General features: G+C 43.8%; 1 protein-coding gene across 8 annotated transcripts in view; it reads right to left on the bottom strand.

Moving 5' to 3' along the window:
* Mrtfb (myocardin related transcription factor B) overlaps positions 1 to 22943 on the bottom strand; it is a 169831-nt gene that overhangs the window by 45486 nt on the left and 101402 nt on the right. For all 8 annotated transcript variants that reach the window (XM_038327492.1, XM_038327494.1, XM_038327496.1 and 5 more), the window contains 5 exons: positions 13380 to 13445; positions 11472 to 11527; positions 8896 to 8971; positions 6060 to 6221; positions 4551 to 4729 (listed from right to left, as the gene is read on the bottom strand). In XM_038327492.1, the coding sequence (XP_038183420.1) occupies positions 4551 to 4729; positions 6060 to 6221; positions 8896 to 8971; positions 11472 to 11527; positions 13380 to 13445 (539 nt within the window). The remainder of the gene's footprint in view (positions 1 to 4550; positions 4730 to 6059; positions 6222 to 8895; positions 8972 to 11471; positions 11528 to 13379; positions 13446 to 22943) is intronic.

Below are 22943 nucleotides of genomic sequence, written 5' to 3'. Positions count from 1 at the left end.
CTTCTTTGGGAGGAATAGAGCGGAGCAGGGAAGTAACAACTTTTCACTTCTCTTGGAGCCACAGTGGAGAAGAGCAGAACTGTAAGAACTTCGCTGGGGAACTCTCCCCTGCCGGAGCACAAGTGTTGCACTGGAGAAACCTTTCCCTGGAGCAGGGCTGTAAGCAGCCATGCTTTATGGTGACTTTGTAGTGTTCCTTGGCTCCTGACTGCCAGGATCCTTTCCATCAGAGCTGCAATGCCTACACAAGTCTGTTGGCTGACTTTAGTAGTGCTGACCTGACTTCCTTCTCTTTTTCTATATAAGTTTTTAATGCATTGTCTTTGGTTATTGTGACAAATGTACAACATTGAGAGCTGTAATTAAAATCAGCTCCAGTCACAGCAGAGATGTTGCTTTATGGCCTCCCAGGCCTGAAGGCACCAGTCCTTCTGTTTTGGTTTCTTGAGTGTGAAAACAAAGGGTGTGTACTCATCCCCAGCTCTCTTCTGTACTAGAGAGAGCACAAATTGTTATAAACCAGTTATTACCACAGATTTATAATTTTAAAAATTCTGTATAAAAATAGAAGTTATAAATCAAGGTTGCAATATTTGCCTATATATTATTATTGAACTAATTAGTCTGCTATTTCTAAGCCCCTCAAGGCATATGAGTGTCTATGCCCCTCCCCTGAGGACCTTCAACTGCCAGGTTCCACTCAGAGAACACCGTAACTGCCCTAACAGCTGGAAGAAGCCCCACCCTACATCTAGACTTGAAATCCCATTCAATCCCCACCCTGCAAGGCTTCACAAAAGTTCCAGCCTCCCCACAGAAACTATATAAACCTTGCCTTTTGCTCAGTTCTCTGCTGTTTCTTACCCAAGCAGAGCCAGCCACTTTCCAGTTTTTTTTCCCACTCCCAATAAACCTTTTGTGTGAGTTTTGTTGTGTCACCGGTGTGACTTTGTGGTATTTCTTGGCTAGTAATTGCTAGGATGCTTTTCCATCTCAGTTGGAGCACTTACACTATTACTATGACAAATTGCCTGAGATAATCACTTTAGTTAAGGGAAAAGATTTACTCAGTTGATGGTTTCACAGGTCCTGTTACTTTGGCACGAGACCGTCCTGGTGGATGTGTATGGAGGAGATGGCTCGCTACCTCGTGGTAACTTGGAAGCAGGGGAGAGTGGAAGAGTGGACACAGAAACAGCTTAGTAGAGCTGTTGGTTAACAGCTCTTTCTTGAAATACTAGGCTTTGGGAATTCACAGAAGGGCTAGCAGATCATGCTTATATATGTTGGACAGCATGGTGTTTTAAAATAAGAGGTGATTAATTAAATAAAGGGCTTAAGAAATTCTAAGAGAAGAGTCTACAGACAAAAGGGACTAGGTAATCCTTGCACCCACATGTAAAAACCATGATTTTCTAGTTTCCCACTGCTCATGAGCGGCCTAAGCATAAAACAAGTTGCACTCCATTTGCAATGCGTCCTCTTTAAGGATGGAATGAGTTCTAAAGCTGAACATTACCTAGTGGGGATCTCTGTGTTCAGTTGTCACTGTTAATCTGTGGTTTCAGTGACTATGCTGCTTTCAGGCCCATGATGTAAGAACTACGGTGAGGAAAAGAGGGCGGAGAGGCTGGGGACAGACAGACTCTTTCTTCCACCAGGCCTCACCTCCCATAGCCCGTTTGGCTAGGGACTCCTGAATGATTAGAGACTGATGGACTCTGTGCCTCCATGGTCCACTCAGCTCTCCAGCCCACCAGCTGGCCGTGCACACACTGGCCTTGGGGACCTTAACAATCTCCTCAAGTGTCTCATTCATTAAATCAGTAAGTAAGTGTTGTGTGTTGGGCTTGTTTATTCTGTTTTTCTACAAAATGAGTGCCTATCTTGCAGTCTCAGAACTTGATATCTGGTGAGGAGCAATATATTAAGGTCCTTTCCCTTGAAGGAAATGGAAGGGTAATTATATTTAGGTAGGTAAATATTAATAGATTTTACATATGCGTTTAAATGTGAAATACCCTTCATGAGCCCCCATGCTTAGTCCTGAGTAGGTGGCGGTATCTGGAAGGTTGTGGAACCTTTAAGAGGTGGAGACTTACTGGAGGAAGTGGGTCACTGGGGGTCATCCTTGAGCTTTTATAGGCTGGCCTGCTTCCTAGTCACTCTTTTCCAGACTGCAGGTGCAATGTGAAGAGACAGTTCTCCTGTTGCCATGCCTCTCCCTGACAAACTACAGGCCAAAATAGACCCTTTCTCCTTAAGTTGCTCCTGTCAGGTCTTTGCTCACAGTCATGAGAAAGGGAACCAAAAAGAAAGAGAGAGAGAGAGAGGGGGGGGGGGGGGAGAGAGGGAGAGAGAGGGAGAGAGGGAGAGAGAGAAACCTGGAAAAGCTGGGTGTGGAGGCAGAGACAGGCAGACCTCTGTGAGTTTGAGGCCAAACTGGTCTACAGAGCAAGTTCCAGGACAGTCAAAGCTACACACAGAGAAACACTGTCTTAAAAAACAACAAAAAGAAACCTGGGAAAATGCAATAAAGTTAAAAAATTGTCAAACTAAAAGTTATCAATTCTAGAAGATGAGAAAATCTGAGACTTTACTGACATAAGGTTTGCTTCTGTACTCAATTTAAAAGCTGGCAACAGAACAGACCCCTGACAAGGTTACTACAGCACTACTTAGGACTTCCTGTTCTCAGCTGCCAGGCTCATGCAGACACACGAGCAGATGTGTAAGAACCACCAGCTCCTTACTCACACAGAGGCTAGACACTGCCTGCAAGGTGACACTACAGTGGAGCCATCCTTGCCTGTGGAGCAGGTGCCCCGTGCTGCAGTCACCCTGATGGCAGGCGAGGGTTAGTGCCTCTGTCCAGGAAGCAGGCTGAGGCTCGTGTGCACTGCTCTGGCAATAAGCAATCTGTCCTTATTCTTGGACAGACATTGCCATTGCCATTTTCCTCCATGGGCATCACAGTGCCAGCCTGGCAGGACTGTCTCTGGTTAAAGTTTCTCACATCAGCCTGGAGAGGGACCAACTTTCATGAGCAAAGAAAGGACCTGGGTGTGATCGAGACAATGGCAATCTCTCTAGCAGGGAGAGCCTCTATGGTCCTTACTTTCCCTGTTGCTGTGACCAAATACCTGCCTAGGAGCTGAGGAGGAAGGGGTATTCTGGCTCACAGTCTTTGGAGACAGCCCATCATGGTGGAGAAGACACAGTAGTGGGAGGCTACTTGCGTATATCTGGTGGCAGAACCAATAAACACATAGACCGCCTGGCTTCCTCTGATTTATCCAGTGGGACCCATCCATGGGGCGGCACCACCCTGGGCATCCTCTCTTCAGCTACACAGCTCTGGGAAACACCCCTAGTAGATGCTTTCTTGCTTGTATCTTCAACCTGATTCCAAATCTAGTCAACCTGATAATAAGGATCAACCATTACAGCCCCAAGTAGCCGTTACCAGGGGGTGGAGGTGACAATTCTGTTACCAAATCTACAGCCATGTGAACGCCTGTCTTACAGCTTGACCTACTCAGACACAAGGAGAAAAGTAACTCAGATGGCTAAGAAAAACTCTTTTCTAAAGTTTATTTACTTACATACTTGGCATTCTTTCTAGGCCTACTTTTAAAGCTGAAGCCAGGGTAAAGCAAGTGTGAGAACACAGTAGGGGCAGGGCTCCCTTCTCTCCATCTGCTCAGAACTCAGTGTGTCATGTTTCTTAACCCCCAGTTTTGGCACATGCCTGAAATCTCAGCACTCGGGAGGCAGAAGCAGGCAGATCTCTGAGTTCAAGGCCCACTTGGTCTACAGAAGAAGTTTCTAGATAGTCAGGGTCTTGAAAAAAAACAACAAACAGCAAAAACAAAACAAAGAAACTTCAGTTTCTTTTCAGGTCCTGTCTCAGCAAAGCTGGGAGCCACAGACACTGCTGCTCTGGGAACCTGGACAGAAGGTCTGGACATCACTGCCCATGCCACCTGCCCTAGGGCTTCTACTGCTGTGAAGAGACACCATGACCACAGCAATTTTATGATGCAAACATTTAATTGGGTCTCTTACAGTTCAGATATTTAGTTAGTTTATTATTGTCATGGTAGGACATGGCAGTATGCAGGCAAACGGTGCTGGAGAAGGAGCTGAGAGTTCTACATCTTGATCTGCAGGCAGCATGAGGTGAATTGTGACATTAGGTGTAGCTTGAGCATAGGAGACCTCAAAGTTCACTCCCACAGTGACACATTTCCTCCAAGGCCACACATACTGCTACTCTTAATGAGCTTATGGGGCCCAAATACATTCAAATTAACACACCAAACATCTATAGATTTTCAAGTCATTCATAAAGCTTAATTAAGTCAGACTTTATTCAACATCAAAAGCTAGACTAATGTGTATGTATACATTAGAACTATTAAGTGAGAACCAGCTGTGCAGTTTTACAGTGTCTGGCTCACAGGCAGGAAGCATAAGTAATTTCAGATTTTTCTTCTGGTGAAAATATTGTCTTGACACAGTCTACAAGAATGTTAGGAAGGTCTTACCTGGGCCGGAGTGTTTGCAGTCCCAGCTGGTGGCGAGGCACTGACTTTTGGCTCACTGGGGGATGCTGCTGAGCCCTGAGACTCCTGGCTTGCCGGCTGGTCTGGAGACAAGGCGTCGCTGCTGTCTTCATCAAATGAGAACTCCCTGTGCATGTGGGGATAGTCCTCCTTCACCACCCCTGCAGAGAGAACCCCAAGGCTGACTGAGAAAGGGGAGTTTTAGAAGCTGCTTTAAAGCTTGGCTCTTCCCAGAGGGAGCCACACTGCTACAGAACTGGAGGCTCTTCTAGCAGGAACCACAATTGTCTGTCATGTACTCTTTGGAGTTTGATGTTTTTCTAGCCAGATCAAAGACTTCGGGTCTAGCTAGCAGCTGTGGGAAGGGCAGGAGTGCTCTGTTGTTGCTTTTGTTCCTGTGGTGCTGGGGATGGAGCTCAGGGCTCGGTACAAACAGGCCATGAGGTCAGAGCACGAGCCGCTCTGCAGCCTGGCCGGGACAGGAGGCTTCTCAATGCCACTGGAGAATACTGCAGCAAGAGGGCGATCGAGATGCAGGGCACAAGCCTGTTCTTTAAAACAGAAGCAGCAGAGCGTGCCCGCTCAACGGAGTCATATTTAAGAGATGCTTTTGCACCTTATTCTTTTAAACCCCCAACCTGGGACCCAAATGTGAAAAACGGAGGAAGCGGAAGGGAAAGTGAGAGTGTGATGGGGTCTGCAGGCTAGCTTCCATTTCAGGGGACAGCACACCTACGTCCACACCTTCTTTACCTTGGAGGCTATCTTCCCCAATGTCTGGAATCAGAGCTGACTTCACGTTTCAGAATTCTGTAATTACAAACTGCCTAAGCTTTAAACTCACACTAGCTCAGAGTATGAAGTCCTCAGGAGTACGAGAGCTGTACTAGTTAGTTTTTCAGTTAGTATAAAACAGACAAAAACAAAAATCCCCGAAAACAACAACAAAACTGTGCTGAATGAGTATCATCATTTGTTTGTTTTCCTGCTAAAACTATGCCAGAAACAAAGAACACATTAGCGACACTGGCCATCCTCTGTGTTAGAGTGTGCTACCTATGCACGGGCCTGGGTTCAAGTAACAAGAACAGAAGGAGCAGCACAAGCCAAGTGTAAGAGCAGGTGAAGCAGACAGATGCTACTTCTCTTCAAGAGTGCAGGAAATCCATGAGCCATTCTCCTTGCCTGTAAAGCTTATTACCTTCCTAGACAGACGTAATGAACAGCCCAACAATATTAAACAGTAGAAATGAAATGGTACAATACACTAATTGATCTTAGATGTGTGATAATGGTATCAGAAGTCACTCTGACATAAAATGGAAATCCATGCTACTGGCAGCAGAGGCCATTTTTTAATCTATAACAAAACAGTTGCAACAAAATAGATGTTTATCAGCTTCTAGTTAACCAAGAAAATAATGCCCTTGCATTTTAATCAAATCCGTTTTATTTAAAACTCCTGTGAAAGACAGAAACTGTTACTCTTGCCTATAATTGCTTCCTTGACACTCGAGTCCACAGGAAGAATGTTCTTCTCCACCAGCTCCATGGGTCCAGGCCTTTGAGCGATCTTCTCGTTCAGGTCGTCTGCCAGTCGAGCTCTCTTCAGCTTCATCTGCGTGGCCTGCAGAGACGGCTCTGCAAATGTTTCTGCAAGACCAAGTGTAAGCTTTAACCATGGCACCTATCAGGCCAAGTAACTGAACTCAATTACTTTAACAGGGTTACACTCTGCAAGGAGAGAGTGACTGCTCAGAGTGTGTGGTAGATTCTGTTTCTCTCAGAGTGGGCAGCTATCTGTCTATGCACCACAGAGACCCCAGGGTTGAATGATCATGAACTGAAGCTGGAAATGGGAACTAGCACCATCTGCCTTCACCAGGAGGTCAGGTGTGTTTAGAACAATGGACTAGGTACCAGGGAGACACGGTATGAAGACACATGTGACCCGGAGTCTACAAGTGGATGGCTCTCATTTGGCTTCACTAGAAAGGCAGTGCCTAGAAACAGAGGCACTAAATCTTAGGACAGACGTTTCCTTACTTTCTTCAGTGGGAAGAGCTATATTTAATATTCCTGGACTGACTATATCTCAGGGTCAGTTATCATTGTTAAGAATTTGAGTTTATTTTTGAAACAAACCCCTCATTTTACACAGAGTTTGTGGTGTGCAGAACCACCAGCTCATACACTTAAAATGACTGAGTTGCTACAAAAGACATGAAGCAGCCACTGTAGCTCTCCCAGTGCTTCTGCTTCCTGTCAGCTGTTGCCTGGAGTAAGCCATTAGCATCACCTTCCATTGTCTTGAGCTATGTTTTTCCTAGTTTAAAAATATGTGGTGAGCTATGACCCCAAATTCTGAGTTAATTCTGAGCTCTTATGAGATGAAGCACACAGAACTGTACAGAACACTATGTGCAGGGAAAACAGGATCAGACAATCATGTTGCTGGGTTTTTGTTGTCTTTTTTTTTTTTTGATGCTTCTGTGAAGCTCAAAGTAGGAGAGCCTTCAGTCTCACTCCCTTTCCCCATTAACACTATAAGTGAGAGCAGCAATATGACTGCAAGGGAAGTCTTCCCAAAGTAGCCTGGCAGGTTCTGTCTGTCTCACTTCCGCCTTAACTCCATGAAGCCGAGGCTCAATTTTTGCTGTTGAATTTCAGAAAACAATATAGACTCTAACCTGCCAAATACGCAATTCAATTAAATTATGTTAATGCCAAAATATATGAATAAGGTAAAAATTAAAGATGATATATTTTTTCTCATTCTTCAGATCTCAACTTGAGAATGGATGTTTCAGTATAGACTCATATTAAAAATATGTGTATGGATGTTTTGCTTGCATGTGTGATATATACCATGTGTGTGCTTGGTGTCCATGGCAGCTAGAAGAAGGCATCAGATCCCTTGGAAATGGAGTTACAGGAGGTTGTGAGCTGCTTGACATGTGCATTCCAACCAAACAGTGTTCTCTACAAGACCAATATAACAAGCTCTTAATTTCTGAGCCATCTCTCCATCCCCCTGGCCTTTCTTCCTTTTTTTCTTTTCTTTTTATAAAAGAAAAACATGGGTAGGTGTATTTCTTTTTACTTTAATTCTATTAATGATATCTTCTAGAGTCAGAAGGCAAATATGGACAGCATTGTACACACACACACAAAAAAACCCCACATGTTCTGTGTGTTGTTCTCTGTTGTATTTTTTAGTGGAGGGCTTGCTCAAGTCGATGATCCCTGAAATCTGTAGTACTCTATCCTAACACTGAATCTGAAAAGTTCTTTAGTTCAGGGAACTTCTGAGAACACAACCCATGGTGGAGAAAGGTAACATCTCTCACCTCCTGCTTAGGACCAAGCAGGTCACAGATAGGAGAACACACTCTTCAGGTCTGTGGAGCACAGGATAGTACTTGGCACTTCTTCAGTGCACATTCTAATGCAGTTATCAGTCTGTGTCCTTTCTCAGTCATAGCTGCCTGGTTGTTCCCTTTTCTGTCTTCCCCTGAAGCATGTGATGCTCGAAGGCAGGCAGTTTTACCTTGTTCACTACTGGGCCCCCAGTTGCTAGCACTGGACCAGTGGATGCACAGCCTCCGGAAGAACTGCACCTTTGGCTGTGTCTGAGCTACCAGGCTGCTATCCTGCATGTGAAAATCATCCTAATTCTGTCACAAGGCCAGGAGAACATAGGCTCTTTCTGCCCCACACTGTCTCTAAATATCTGTAATGTTTCTAGATTCTCCTTAAAGCTTAACACACTAGAGACTGTTCAAAGGATCAAGCCCTTGCTCTTGCTTAGTAAATTAGTCACAGAAGCAGAATGATGGGAGAAATAGAACTCTAGAAATTTCTGATGAAGATGCTGCCTTTCAAAATGGCTTTCCTGAAGAGAAGGGCATCCATGTGAGCCATGTATTCTGAAGGGCTAAGACTACATCATTCAGAGGCGATTAGTAATGGTCAGGTCAAGACCATTACAGAATGAAGTAGCAACACAAAGGAGTAGAGACATGTGAGGGCATCATTTTGGGTAATATCAATGAGACCCAAGCTGTCAAAAACCTAGGGCTAGATGTGTGCACTGATTTAATGACACCTCTCTCTCTCATGATGGAGAAGTCCTATGGACCAAAAAAGTCCTTCTAGGACAGTACAAGTGAAACTCAGGAACCGGCTCGCCAAGTGACCGCCTCCAGTGCAGAGGTTTCGAGTCTCCACAGTGCTATCCAACTTAAAGGACGTCTGCCTGCGGGGAAACAGTTATTAAGATGGGAATAAACAGAAACACAGCCAAGCCAGCGGAGACAAAGTTTACCTTCTAAGATGTGCATCCTGACCAGCTCAGAGCGGTCTGGGCGGCTCCGGATCTTGTGCTTCAGAAAGTTTTCAGTCTTTAAAAAAAATGGTGTTCATGATTTATTGTAGTTTTATATTTTCTTCAAAAATAAATTAAAAATCCTTTTTGTTGTGTCTTTGAGAGAGTAACTAGAAATTAGTGCTTAGGAGAATGATCATCTAGCACAAGACTACAGTGTAGCCTTCAGTATCATCCAGGGGTTTGATGTGTATTAGTATAAAATAACTACTTTACAGAGCTTCACAGTGAAACTGAGAAAAGCTCAAAATTTTAAGATGAGTTTTAAATAAACATAATATTTAATCCCTTTATATGAAACCAATACTTTAGAAAAGTAGAAATTTATTTAGATACTAAAATTCTTAAAAATAATAATATATTTTATTTGCGTTCTTAGCACATTCTCTAAAACTGCACTCAACACCCAAACACTAGGTCTAGGAGCTTGTCACTGCACTCTGGGGACAGTGATAACACACTTTTATAACACTCTTATTTTCATACTGTGCTAACAGAAAGAATGGACACAATGGCCTGAGCGCCTATGTGACGTGCGCCCACAAAAGAACCACTTTCAAGAACACAGTTGAGTGTAGCGTGTTCTTTATTTAGCTGTGTTCTCAATCCTTAGACAAATGAACAGTGACACAGATCCACAGGGAAATCAGCCAAGGACCTTCAGAAGCACATGACTTCCATGTCTTTCTGCAGGGCTAATAAACAGCAAAGGCACTTGCCTAGTCTGTCCGTTAGACTCTGGTTTTGCCCTAGCCTGCTTTCTTATAAAACCAAGAACCAACAGCCCAGCTGCGATGAGCTGGGCCTGCCTACATCAGTTATCAGTCAAGAACATGCCCTACAGGTTTGAGGTTTGGTGGGGACACTTTCTCAATTGATCCCTCTTCTCAAGTTCTCTTGTCAAGTTAATAAGAAGCACAGCCCTGAAAACAAATGAACTAGTTACTTTTGTTTCTTACTTTATGGGTATGTGTGGGAGTAATATATGCACATGTGTACATGCGTGAGCACGTTCATGTAGAGTATGTGTGTGGGGTAATGCATGTACATGTGTGAGCATGTGCACATGGGGGATTAAGATATCTATATGTGTGAGTATGTGCATGTAGAGTGTCGGGGGTAAAGCATGTACATGTAGGGGATAATACATGTATATGTATGAGCATGCGCATATAGTGTGTAAGGTAATGCATGTATGTGTGTACATGTGTGAGCATTTGCATACGGAGTGTGGGGACAATGCATGTACACATGCGTGAGCATGTGCACACAGTGTGTACATGTGTGAGCATTTGCATACGGAGTGTGGGGGCAATGCACGTACACATGTGTGAGCATGTGCATACAGTGTGTACATGTGTGAGCATTTGCATACGGAGTGTGGGGGCAATGAATGTACACATGTTTGAGCATGTGCATACAGTGTGTACATGTGTGAGCATTTGCATATAGAGTGTGGGGGCAATAAACGTACACATGTGTGAGCATGTGTATACAGTGTGTACATGTGTGAGCATTTGCATACAGAGTGTGGGGGCAATGCAGTACACACGTGTGAACATGTGCACGAAGAGGACAGAGGCTGATGTCAGGTGTCTATTTTCAATTTATCTTCAGTTACTATGATGGTTTGAAAGAAAATGGCCCCTAAAGGGAGTAGCACTTTTCTGAGGTGTGGCTTTGTCAGAGTAGGTGTGGCCTTGTTGGAGGAAGTTTGTCACTGTAGGGGTAGGCTTTGAGGTCTTCTTAGCTCTAGCTACTCCCAGTGACATAGTATACTTCCTGCTACGTATGGATCAAGATGTAGGACTCTCAGTTCCTTCTCCAGCACCGTGTCTGCCTGTACACCAACATGTCCCAGCATGATGATAATGGACTGAACTTTTGGACTATATGCCGCCCCAATTAAATGTTTTCCTTTGTAAAAGTTGCCATGGTCATGGTATCTCTTCACAGCAACAGAAACCCTAAGGCAGTTACTGTTTTGTTTTTTATCTTAGGGGTATGTGTGTGTGGGCGATGCATGCACATGCGTTAGCATATCCATGTAGAGTATGGGGTATGAGAGTGTGCATGAGAATGTTGGGAAAATGCATGTACATGTACACACGTGTGAGCAAATGCATGTAGAGGACAGAGGCTAATGTCAGGTGAGCTCACCCAGTTGGTGAGCCTTGCTGGTCAGCAAGCACCAAGGATCTTCTTGATTCAACCTCCTCAGTGCTGGGATCATTATAGATGTGAGTTGCCAGGCCCAGACTTGCTTTATATGGGGGCAGAGTTTAAACTCAGCTCTGTGGCAAACGCTCTACTGACTGAGGCATCTCTTTTGACAGAGCTGATTTTAAAAGAACAAACTGAGTTATCACCTACTTTCTATACCTCAGAGTGCGTGCTATCTACACCGCACTTCTTGGAAATAATGTGTGCATTCTAAATCAATATATTTAGGAATATTGGCGCCTGGGATATAACTGAGAAATAAAGATTATTTTTTTTAAAGTGAAATTACTTACTCTGGCTCGCTCCAGGCTTTTTATCTGCTCATGGAATGCTGCCGGACTCTTCAAAGCTGTTAGGAAGAAAACAAATGGTTTCCACAGCATAAACAGCACCATATCTTAGCTTGCCGCTCTGCTAACCCCGGCAATGCTCATCTGTGCTGACATTTCTTTACAGTTCCTTTACGAGACCCCTCCAAATGTGAAGACTTCACTGCTACCCAATGAAATAATGTAGATCACAAAGAAAAAACAAGTGGACATTTCAAACAGAGCTGCTGTATAATAACTGGTAAGTGCCAGGCTGGACCAATCCAAGGCCCGGGGACTTCCACGGTCTTTGTTCATAGTGCTCATATAGGCTGCTAGACAAAGCCCATGTGGCCCTGGAACTTGAACATGGGGACACACAGCACTCATTTATTCAGAACTCACAACCGGCATGACTCTGTGGTGAAGCACAGTTAAGACTGCTGTTGGTCTCCCAAATAAACTTGCGAGGTGAGTATGACACCCAGCATAAGATGTGTGCAAGTCCCTGAGGTCATATAGCTAAATGCTGGCCAAAGTGGGATTTAAATCTTGTATTCTAAATTTAAAGGGTTATGTTCTTGTACCACGAGGGGATGTGGTATTTGTATTTCAGCCTATCACCTTTGAAGAATCTTGATTTGTGTACATCTAGCACTGTCTTGCAAGAGCAGCATGTGAAAACCATGGACACAGGTCACTGAGTGGGAGATAGGTCTAGGCTTCCCTGTGAAGGTTGCCTTGAGCATAACCTTCTAGTTTGGCCCTTGGGACACCACATCCCTGCCAGCATGGCTGAGGACCAGCTCTCCACATCAGCCTGGGCTGATCTAGCAGCAGTATACCTTAAACATCGTTATCTGATGCTATTGATTAACTGGCTGGGGGAGGACTGTGGTGCTGGAGATGCCTAGCAGATTTTCAAAGCAGCTTTGGGCGACCACAGCTGGATTTAAGATACTTAGATGACTGATAGTAAGTAATCTATAAAAGCTTTATGGATGAAAAAAAACTGCTAAACAAACAAAACATTCCTCATCTCCATTAACTGATAAATTATTTCTGGGCTGGAAATGAGCTTGTTTGCTCTGTAATTTCTAGTGGTTTAAAGTGGGATAAATTAACTCCTAGAAAAGTTAGTTTCTAAACAAAGTCCAGTTATACAATTCCATGGTTTATAGAAAACAACTATTCTTCCCTCTAAAACTCCCAAAGCCGGCGGTTAAAGGTAAAGAACACAGTTTAGATAAATATTCTAAAATCAACTCTTATGAATCTCTTGAAGGAAACAAGTGTACTCAGGCCAGAAAGACCAAACTGACTAACTGTAAATAGCATTCTGTCGGCTGCAAATCTGAGATGCATGCAATTAGGTAGATCACAGCCCAGCACCACAGAGAATGACCTTGAGTTACTTCAGGTAGAATTCTGAAGGTCATGAGTTAATGGTATCACATTACTTCTTACAGGTCTAACCTCAGATGTACCAGCAGAGTTATCAGTTCAACCACTTCAAAGTTTGAACAGACATTAAAGCCCACAGTTAAGAATGCCACAGTTAACTCAGTTAACTCAGAGGTTAAGAGCACTGGCTGTTCCTCACAACCATCTATAATGAGATCTGGTGCCTTCTTCTGGCATGCAGGCATACATGCAAGTAGAACATTCACATACCTAAAATATATAAATAAATCTTTTGAAAAAGAACTTTACAGTGTCTTAAAGGCATTCTTCATTACTGTAAAAGTCAAGCCCACTTTTTAAAAGATATACTAAGGGTTCTCCTCCTAGCAGGGCCATGCTGTCACCTGGCTCTCCTCACAGATGAGCCGTCGCGGAAACTACAAAGACATCAGTCCCCACACACCACAGACAACAGTGACTAGGTCTTACGTGGCATGATGCCCTGGTCCACTAGCTGTTCTCTTGTCCTCCTTTGTTGCAGCCTCAGCTGGAGCACTGTGGGAAGGAAAGAGTGTATTAGCAGCTGTAGCCCCAAGTCCTGCAGTTCCTTTACTAAACACCCACTGTATTATCTAACAAGAAGGACATCAATTGGGAAGCTGCGTGTGGCAGTCATGTCTGTAAGTCCAGTTCTCAAGGTGCTGAGGCGAGAGGGCCACTGCAGATCTGAAGGCAGCCAGGTTGCACACTGAGCTCCAGATATCCTGAACTACATGTAGGGTGAGGTCTTGTCTTAAGAAAGGAGGTAAGAAAAGACACTAAGTTGTAAAAAAAAAAATTCTGAATTTACTCAGCAATTCGTTTAGTTAATAATTTGTATTTATGATGAATGCTAGACATTTCCTATTTAAATACTTCACACAGTACTCAAGCAAATTGGTAGTTAGCTTATACATTATGACTTGTTCAAAGGAAATCTCATTCAGAGCAACATATGAGATTCCATGACATTTTTCTATGTTAATAGTAACAATTTACTTTAAGAAAAGACTGGCTTGTTTGGAAGGACTTCTCCACCAGGAAAGAATTGGAAAGAAATAGTTTTAGTGATACCCGAATACATATAAATCAGGCCAGAGAGAAACTTCTAAGTTATGAACTTTAATAGTCTTTGCATAAACACACACTGGCTCTCGCCCTACAAGTACTGAGAGCTATAATCAAGTGGTGTCACTCACAGAGTAAATTGTAGAATTAGTAGAAACAAGGCCCACATTAGGAAATGCAGACATCTAGTTTGTCAAATTAATTTATTCCCTCTCCCAATTTTTCAAGGAGATTCTTTTTACAGCATCTCTAGATATTCAATTTAGAAAATGAGTCTATTTTAAAAAGAACACAGCAAGTAAAACGGAAACCTTTTTCCTAGTTATTTTAAGTTGTTTCACTTTTATTTTCAAATTATGGTTAGGACGACTCAGGGTGTGCATAAACCTGACCAACATGCTAAAACAAAATATGCATGTATTTCTAACGGTGAGGAGAGAAATGGTGGACAAAAGGCAGGAGACCCTACGTGCCTCAGGGAGCACAGTCCTGCCTTAGGTTGCACAATTGCCTGAACCACTCAATGGCTCTTACAAACACCTTCTTATCAATGCTAGATATGAGTCCTGAACACAGAAATGTGATGTGTTTGTTTTTGAGCCACAAAGTTTTACTGATACTGCATTTAGAGCGTAAACAGTTGATACAAACTGCCATAGAGAGCAAAGCTAAGTAAAAGCAATTTAAACAGCGTGCATGTTCTGACACTAGCATTTCTCAGGGATGGAGAGGCTAAGGCTGGGTGGTACGTAAGGTGGTCACAGCAGGGAGAATCCCAAGGAACGAATGAGAGGACAAAGGGTCAGGGTGTCACTCCAGCTCAGTGGGTCCTTGTCAGCAGCAAGCGGTATCTGTCCTTCCTTCTCAGGGATCCTCAAACAAAGGTCACAGAAGCAATAATGGCCCCTTAAAAAAGTAACCCCCAAACATAACACGTCATTACGAGACCCTGAGCACTACACTTTCTGCACACTGACAACCAGGCATCAGCAGCTCTCCCGTCAGCAAGCTTGTACTTCACACTGCTAACTTCAGGGACCCACAAGCACAGGACAGTCTTGGGTACAGCATATCTGCTGCCGTGCGGCTAGCACACAGAATGGATGCATGCCATTCTGACGCATTCCTCGGGCCAACACTCCTGGTTGCAAATGCACAGGAATAGCTCTGTCCTTCAATCTGAGGATAGCAACTCGATGTCTAACAATTCCAATCAAATCTGACCCTATATATTCAGAGTAAAGGCAATTTGACAACAGAAGATGTGACTCTTCTGACCACAGAGCTGTCAATGGCTGTGGCCAAGATGCCTGACCAGGAAAGGTCCCCTTCCTCTCTCTGGAGTCTCTACATTAATCAAGGCTGGTCCATTCATGTGAAAGAAAACTCCAGTAACACTGGCTGTTACTCAGCCGCTTGCAGAGCTGCATTCCTAGCTCTCATCCTACACTGCATACCAGCCTAGCATAATGTCTTAAGATGGCACAGGACTCTGAGAAACCTATTTTCCTGGGAAGGACTTCATGTCTGCACATGTGTCTGAGAGCTGTAGCTGGTGCCTCTCTGAGACATCTGACTGCACTCACGGGCTCATCACATCACAGTCTGCACGCTATTAGCAAGCCGACCAACATGGCATTCAGTGCCTTCAAGGCCCATCTTGCAAATGACTGAAGGATAAAGAATATACAGAAGTGGAATTCTGGTGGGAAAGCACTTCAAAACACATACCCACATATAACTTACATAATACTTTTACAAAATGTTGGCTTTTCAAATTAAAATGACCAGTATCAAAATGTTTCCTACATTTGATATGGTTAAAAGGATTTTTTACGTATAACAAGGAATAGCATGAGCCAAGCGAGCCAAAACAAAGCACGGCTTTGGCTTTGGAATGTGTGGGGGACATGGGAGGGCTGTATATCACAAAAACAAGTCAGACATGACACTTTCTGGGAAAGAGTGAGCTGCAGTCGGAGAGAGGGGTCAGTATATGTTCCGTAACTATAGAACAAGGGTAAGGCAAACTGCAGGTTCAGGAGGGGTGGAGAGATTCTGAGAACAAAACCCAAACCTGATCAGTCTAAGAAAGGGCGGTAAGCTGGGACAACAGCAACGCCAGGAATGAAATAATACCCCGGAACTGATGATCTGCTTACGGAAGAAACTGCGGGGCAACCAACGTATCTTGGTTTCAGCTTTTCCCAAGCAGATGTTGGAGTAATTAAGAGACTAAAGTCGCAGGACTCTGGAAATGCACGTGTGGTTTGAGCAGGATGAAGTGAGGCACAGGAAGCACTGCACATTTGTGTTATCTTCTGGGTTTGGTCATGAAGGGTCAAGTTAGCCCATGTCTAATCTCTGTCTGTCATGTACTTTAGTCGCCAAATGGGATTTAATCATTGTTTTATCAGTGAGAAGGATAATGAGAAGGTCAGTTGGGAGGTCAGTGAAGGAAGCATAAGTGCTTACTCATAACACAATTGAAAAATATGAAAGAGAAATCATGCCATTTATTACTTAAGTGCTCCAGATAATAAGGCAGTCACTATGGTTAGCAAGTCTTATTACGAACCATAAGTTACTTGGTTTCTATCAGCGAAAAAAAGGCCACAGGACAACACTTAAGAGTCCTTCGAAAGTTCTGTATATTGTACCTTTGTTTAAAAAAGTGCCCCTTGCATTTCTATTCCTGAATGAGATGCAAAGAGCTCAGGTATATAGACACAAACGTGTCCACACATGTTCACAGTAGCTATACCTTCAACAGCTTAAGGTTACAGAGTCTGGATTAGACTACACCGAAAATGGAGTACTATGCAGGTACAGAAAGGATACAGACCAAATGTGGGCGAGGGGCCCAGCCATTAAGAGCACTTGCTGCTCTCATAGAAGATCTCAGTTTAGTTCCCAGCACCCATGTTGTGTGGTTCACAGTTGCCCGTAACTCCAGCTCCTGGGGATCTGACATTCTCTCTTGGATTTTACTCACATATGTGTGTGCATGTGCATACACAAAGGGGGGGTGGGGGGAAAACGCATACTCTTAAAAACAAATCTGCTTGCAGATGAACCTAGAAAACATGCTATGTGAAAGAAGCCAGAGGGAAAATATGGCGATTCTAGAGACAGCATGCAGATTGCTGGCTGCCAGGAAGGAACCTGGGAGCAGCTGCTGATGGTGTTGGGTGTTCTTTTGAGGTGACGAAATTTCTTTGAGTCTACACTGTAGCAATCATTGTATAACATGGTGAATGTACAAACATTACTGAATTGTTTCCTTTAAAATGATTAATTTCATGTTAAGTGAATTTCACCTTAACACATTTTTTTCCACTTTTTTCTTTGTTTCTTTTTTCAGACAGGATTTCTCTGTGTAGTCCTGAGTCCTGGCTGTCCTGGAACTTGCTCTGTAGACCAGGCTGGCCTTGAACTCACAGAGATCCACCTGCCTCTGCCTCCTGAATGCTGGGATTAAAGGTGCGCATCACCACACTGGCCAACACTTTTTTTGTACACAGATGATCAGTTAGGATACATGAAAGAACTAATTCCTCAGGATCACATCTCCAATTTCCTACCTCCTGGTCTGTCCCCACCCCACCAACACAACTCCATTAGCCATTACTGGGGTGATTTAATAACTAAAATAGTTGTGTTTTTGTTTACTGTGACATTGACTTCTGTCCACTCCCCGAGGGCAGACCCTTCCCTGCACACGAGAGCAGAACATGTGACTGGTTTCAGCTCCCTAAGGAAAGGGAAGGCTCTGCCACATTTCAGAAGGAACTATCAGAAGGATTTTCTATGGGTAACTGATTATGCTAGAGTAAATGGTTTCATCTCACTGTATGAATCTTACAGTCTGTTTTCCAAAAAAATCAATCATTTTTTGCATTTTATTAATTTACTGTGTGTGTGTGTGTGTGTGTGTGTGTGTGAGTGGGGAACCACGGTGTGAGTGTGGAGATCAGAGGAGTAGTGGAAATCAGTTGCTTCCTACCAAGTGGGTCCTTTATCCAAGGAGCCATCTTGCAGTCCTTGTGCTTATTTTTGAATTGATATTGGTGTTGTAGGAATAAAAAAGAAAATGTAATTATGTTGTTGTGAAAGATAAAGGAGACTAAAAAGGACAGGCTGTGATCAAAGGTGTGAAGCCCACAGAAGTATGGTGGATCCAGCTTGTTCTCATAGCTGCTCACAATGAATGTGAGATCCACCGTGGAACCTACCAATCCTCAGATGCTAAAAGGAGCCACCAAAGGTCACGTGGTTTCAACTGTATTTTTAAGGTCTAATTTGCTCGAAATAAAATAAGGCTCTTCAAGTAATTTTTAAAATGTAATGCAAAGGGATGAAAACAAAACAAAACCAACAAAACAAAACAAAACCCACCAAAACAGAACCCAGTGGCAGCATGCCCTGGAAGGCGTGCTGCTTGTACTGGTTGAGCACACTTGCAGCTTCACTTCCTATCTACAATGAAGGCAACTGCAGGGGGCGCCCCAGACCCAGGGCTCAGCCATGAGCAGGAACAAACAGCATCTGCACCAGAATTTTTATGACTCTTTTCTGATTAAAACAGGAGTAACAATATGACATTAACTAAAACGCTGCACAGATTAGGATCCAAAGAAACAATGCCTCCCCCTTCAGTGCTGCAGTGCAGTGCCCTCTGCTGCATCCTTACACATGCACTGCGGGGAGGGTGGGAAGCCCCATGGCGCACCATCTTCTAACAGTGCCTAAAGAGCCCACTGCAGCCAGGCGGAGATGCTACTCCAGGTCCTGCTGCTTTCTTGCACTCTTCTGTGGTACCAGGGCAGGAAGACAATGTTTTCATTACACAGCCCTGGAAATTTACGGGAGCTTTGAGAACTCTCTGGTTGGCTGCTACTTCTGTTGTCATGGAAACAGACTGCTAAAAATGGGGCATGTTCCTTTAAACTGAGCATACCTTCACACAGATTCCTCACCCCTTTTTGCAGAGTTAGAAGGAATGTCTGCTTGTTCTGCTATGGCCATGTGATTGATACTCTGCTGGTGGTGGAAGGGCAGAGATCACACTAGCCATGGCAGAATTCCAGAAAGACATGCACATTGTCTCACTTGGTGAAAAAGCAGTGGGAAAAAGCCGACAGCGGCATGTATGCAGGCTCAGCACTCTAACAGGCACCAAACGAGCAGACACAACAATGCTTTTGTCTGATGAGCGAGAGATCGGAAAGTTACATTTGATTTCCTCCCAATCATGAGGCTCTTCATGTGAAGACGTCTTATCTACATGGCTCCAAGGAACAGGATGCTTATTTTTCTTGCTTTGGGGATAATGAAAAGTCAACACTCCTGTGCTATACTTGAAGCACAATGGAGGTGTCTTACGGTGAGCTCCAGGTAAACCTTCTTTTACCTCTTAGCCCTCTGCAATGCCAACGTGTGCAGTTGTCTAAAAACTTATAGCATAAACATCTAAGGTGGGTGCTCTAAACAACAACAACAACCAGAAACCAAACAGAAAAACAGAAACATTGTTTCTATTCACTTCCCCAGCACAGCCAGTGCAACCCACTCTGGAGAAGCAGCCTGACCTGGGCTTCTCTCTTTGGTGGGTCAGGAATGTGGTAAAATAATCTAGTAGGATTAATGTCCTTAAAAGAAAGATACTACAGAGCAGAAAGCCCTCTGTCTCATATTATGTAACCATATAAATGCATGTACTTACATATATGTAGACTCATTATCTATCCATGTCCATATGTGTGCAGTGTTCATCAGAGCATAAAGACAATTGAACACTGTTATGATCTGTGTTATTCTAACAGCACTGCAACTATGCATAATGACCCAGGTAGTGGCTGTACGTGAGTCACCCAGCTGTCCTTTACACAACAGTTCATTACCTTCCTGGTATTACAATGGCAGGGTGTGCACAAGAGAAAGATTGTTGACTGGTGTTTAGATTGTAAGACGGACTATTGACTGGCAGCGCTCTTCCATTAAAACAAATAAGAAAAAGTGCAATTTGCATCAATGAACAAGGATGCTAAAATCTGCCATGTAGATGCAAAGTAAATTTACATTAACTAAAAAGAAGGTTCATCACTCGGAAATAGTAGACAGCTAGGAAACTGCTTGCCTCTTTGTTCTTCTGTGTCAGCAGCCTAGAAACCAGTCTGGTTGTGCTCCCAAGTTGAAAGAGAAGCAAAGTGGGGTTGGTTCCCAGTGCTGTACCACCACTGAGGACTTCCTGCACAGCAGGCCCCACAGGGAGCTTCTCTGTCATCACCCAGCTCCCTTCCCAGGAGAGCCACAAGGTGGGCACAGATACTTATTTTTTCAGAGAAATTAAGTACATATCCATTCTCATATGTAAACTAGTAAGAAACAGAAGCAGAATTAAGGCATTTCCACAAGTAATTAAAAAAATTTAACTCATAAAAAATGTTAACCGAATTACATGGCATTGAGCTTTTTTGTAGCACCAACCTCCCTCAGCAGTGCTGCTGACCACACTGACTGTATGCAAGGGAAGGCTTGCTAATCAGGAGGAGGCTTCAAGCCTTCAGAGGTGTGGGAAACAGTGGCTGCTGTGGAAGACACAAACTCTAAGCTGAACCCTCCTCACCATTCAGCTCCTGCTCAAAACAAACAGCCTTGGAAAGCCATCATTAGGTAATATCTGAAAACCCAAAGCTTTGAACACTATTCTTGAAACTTTTCGCTGAGACTGGTGCTCCAGGAACCTGTCACATTACCATGGTGAGTGACATATAAAGCAACTGCACTCTTCCCTCTCCAGTCCACACATGCACTTTCATGTGACTCACCAAATCACAGAGCAGTGATTCTGATGGGATTCTCCTTTTTTAGGTGAAGGGATCAAGACAACCCCAGAAGCCGGTGCACACACATCTCTGTTGACCCACCTCAGGAGATGACATCCTGCCCTGCATCAGGGTAAACTCAGCTCTTTCCCCGAGACTCTCGAGTCCAGAAGGGGTGGATTTATAAGAATAATGCTGATGGATATGAGACAATGGTGGTCCAAGTAAGTGTGGAGAGGGTGGCTAGACAGGGCCTGGCAGCAGTGTCTGGCGTCTGGAGTGAAACTGGAGGAGGGAGGGAGGCTGTGCTGCGGTGGCTTAGAGCAGGGCCAACACAGGCCTCCTGAGAAGTTCTGGAGTCAGGGCAGGCCCGAGACACTGTGGGATTGGGTTTATTCCCCTATAGGGAACAAATCTATATATAGCAGACTGCTACCAGAGGCACTGAGCAGTGTGCACAGCTGAACAGGTCTGCACTTCACCAGGATGGCTCTTGATAGCAGGGGTGCAGGACTGTTGGAATGGGAGTGAGGTTAACTCTGCAGTTGCTTCCACATGAGCAGATCCCTTAGGAGGCTAGGCCCCAGTGCTGCAATGCTGTGCAGGAGAGAATGCATTTCTGTTTGCCAGAATTTTATTGAGAATTTTTGCATCCATGTTCATGAGTGAGATTGGGAGAATGCATTTCTGAGAAAGGACAGGCAGATTTGGTGACAGACAAGGTCAGCGAGGGAATCTATATCACTCTCATGGACACTCTTGGTGTGAGCACTGGTTGAAGAGAGGTGATGTGCATTGAGATGGGAAAGCCTGAAGGAATATGTGTGGTGTAAGAAATAAGATGCCTGGGAAGGACATCAAGATAGGTGACCATAAGCATCTGAAAAGGGGCTGGCTCCACAGGCTGGACTAACTGGCTTACTTGGACCAAAGCACATGTAGTTTTTTTTTCTTCTGGTGTCTTTTTGTAGGTATGTATGGTGTGTGTGTGTGTGTGTGTGTGTGTTTACATGTGTTTGGACTTTTATATTGTCATCTTAGCTTCCCAGTTTTCAGCCTATATAAGCTTTTAGAATGCCATGGCTATGGAGGGTTACAACATCTACCACAGTCCTATGTAGAAAGTACTTCCTTTTTGTTAAATGACATCATTTTCAGCTGGATGGTGGTGATGCACACCTTTAATCCCAGCACTTAGGAGGCAGAGGAAAAGGCAGACAGATCTCTGTGAGTTCAAGGCCAGCCTGGTCTACAAAGTGAGTTCCAGGACAGCTATGGCTACACAGAGGAACCCTGTCTCAAAAGACCAAAACGAAAATTAAAAAAACATGATTTTCAATAAAAATCAGACTATATAGCTTCATCTCAAAAGCACCCAACACCCATTTAAAAATAATGAATCATGCCTGAGAAAGGGATTTTTCTTTATTTATATGCTAGGTCACTTGAATATGAAAGTGCATCTTTTCAAATTTAGTTATTAAACATTAATTTAATAATAACTCGCATGTATGGTACTTTCAGTTGGCAGAATGAAGACAGAAAACAAGTGAAAATTCCCAGAGAAATCAAAACAGTACTGTAAAATTCGTCCTTGAGCTACACAATAGAGCATATTCAAGTGACTTATCATATTCCTCTTGTCTATTTACTTGTCTGTTTCTCTCACTAGGGCTCAAGACCCTTAGCAATCCATTATGTATCCCGGCTTAAACGAAAGACTACCAGCTGGAGCAGAGCAGGAGGGCCAGAGAGAGAAAGTGCTGACAGGACTTTTGTCTGGAACAGAAATGAACATGGGGTCATCCACACCTTGGCGATCTGTGTTTGCCCTCACACCCCTGCAGTGCCTTTCAGACACTGGGTTAACTGAGTCCACATGACTAATTTATATTCACTGTTTAAAGTAGGCTGGGTGGGTACAATACTCTTGAAATAAAGTTGCGGGGCTGGGCTAGAGCTCAGTCCCAGAATGCTTGTCTGGCATGACAGGTCCTACGTTCAGTTCCCACACTGCACAGAAAGAGGAAGAAACGTCTGTGGAGTGGTACCATTTCTGTGGGGTGCAGGAGTTGAGGTTAAGTAAAAACAGGATAGATGACTGTGTCCCCAAGAACCA

This window comes from Arvicola amphibius, chromosome 4 (genome assembly GCF_903992535.2).
Source record: "Arvicola amphibius chromosome 4, mArvAmp1.2, whole genome shotgun sequence".
In the NCBI taxonomy this organism is placed as follows: Eukaryota; Metazoa; Chordata; class Mammalia; order Rodentia; family Cricetidae; genus Arvicola; species Arvicola amphibius.
This window is presented reverse-complemented; position numbering and strand designations above follow the sequence as displayed.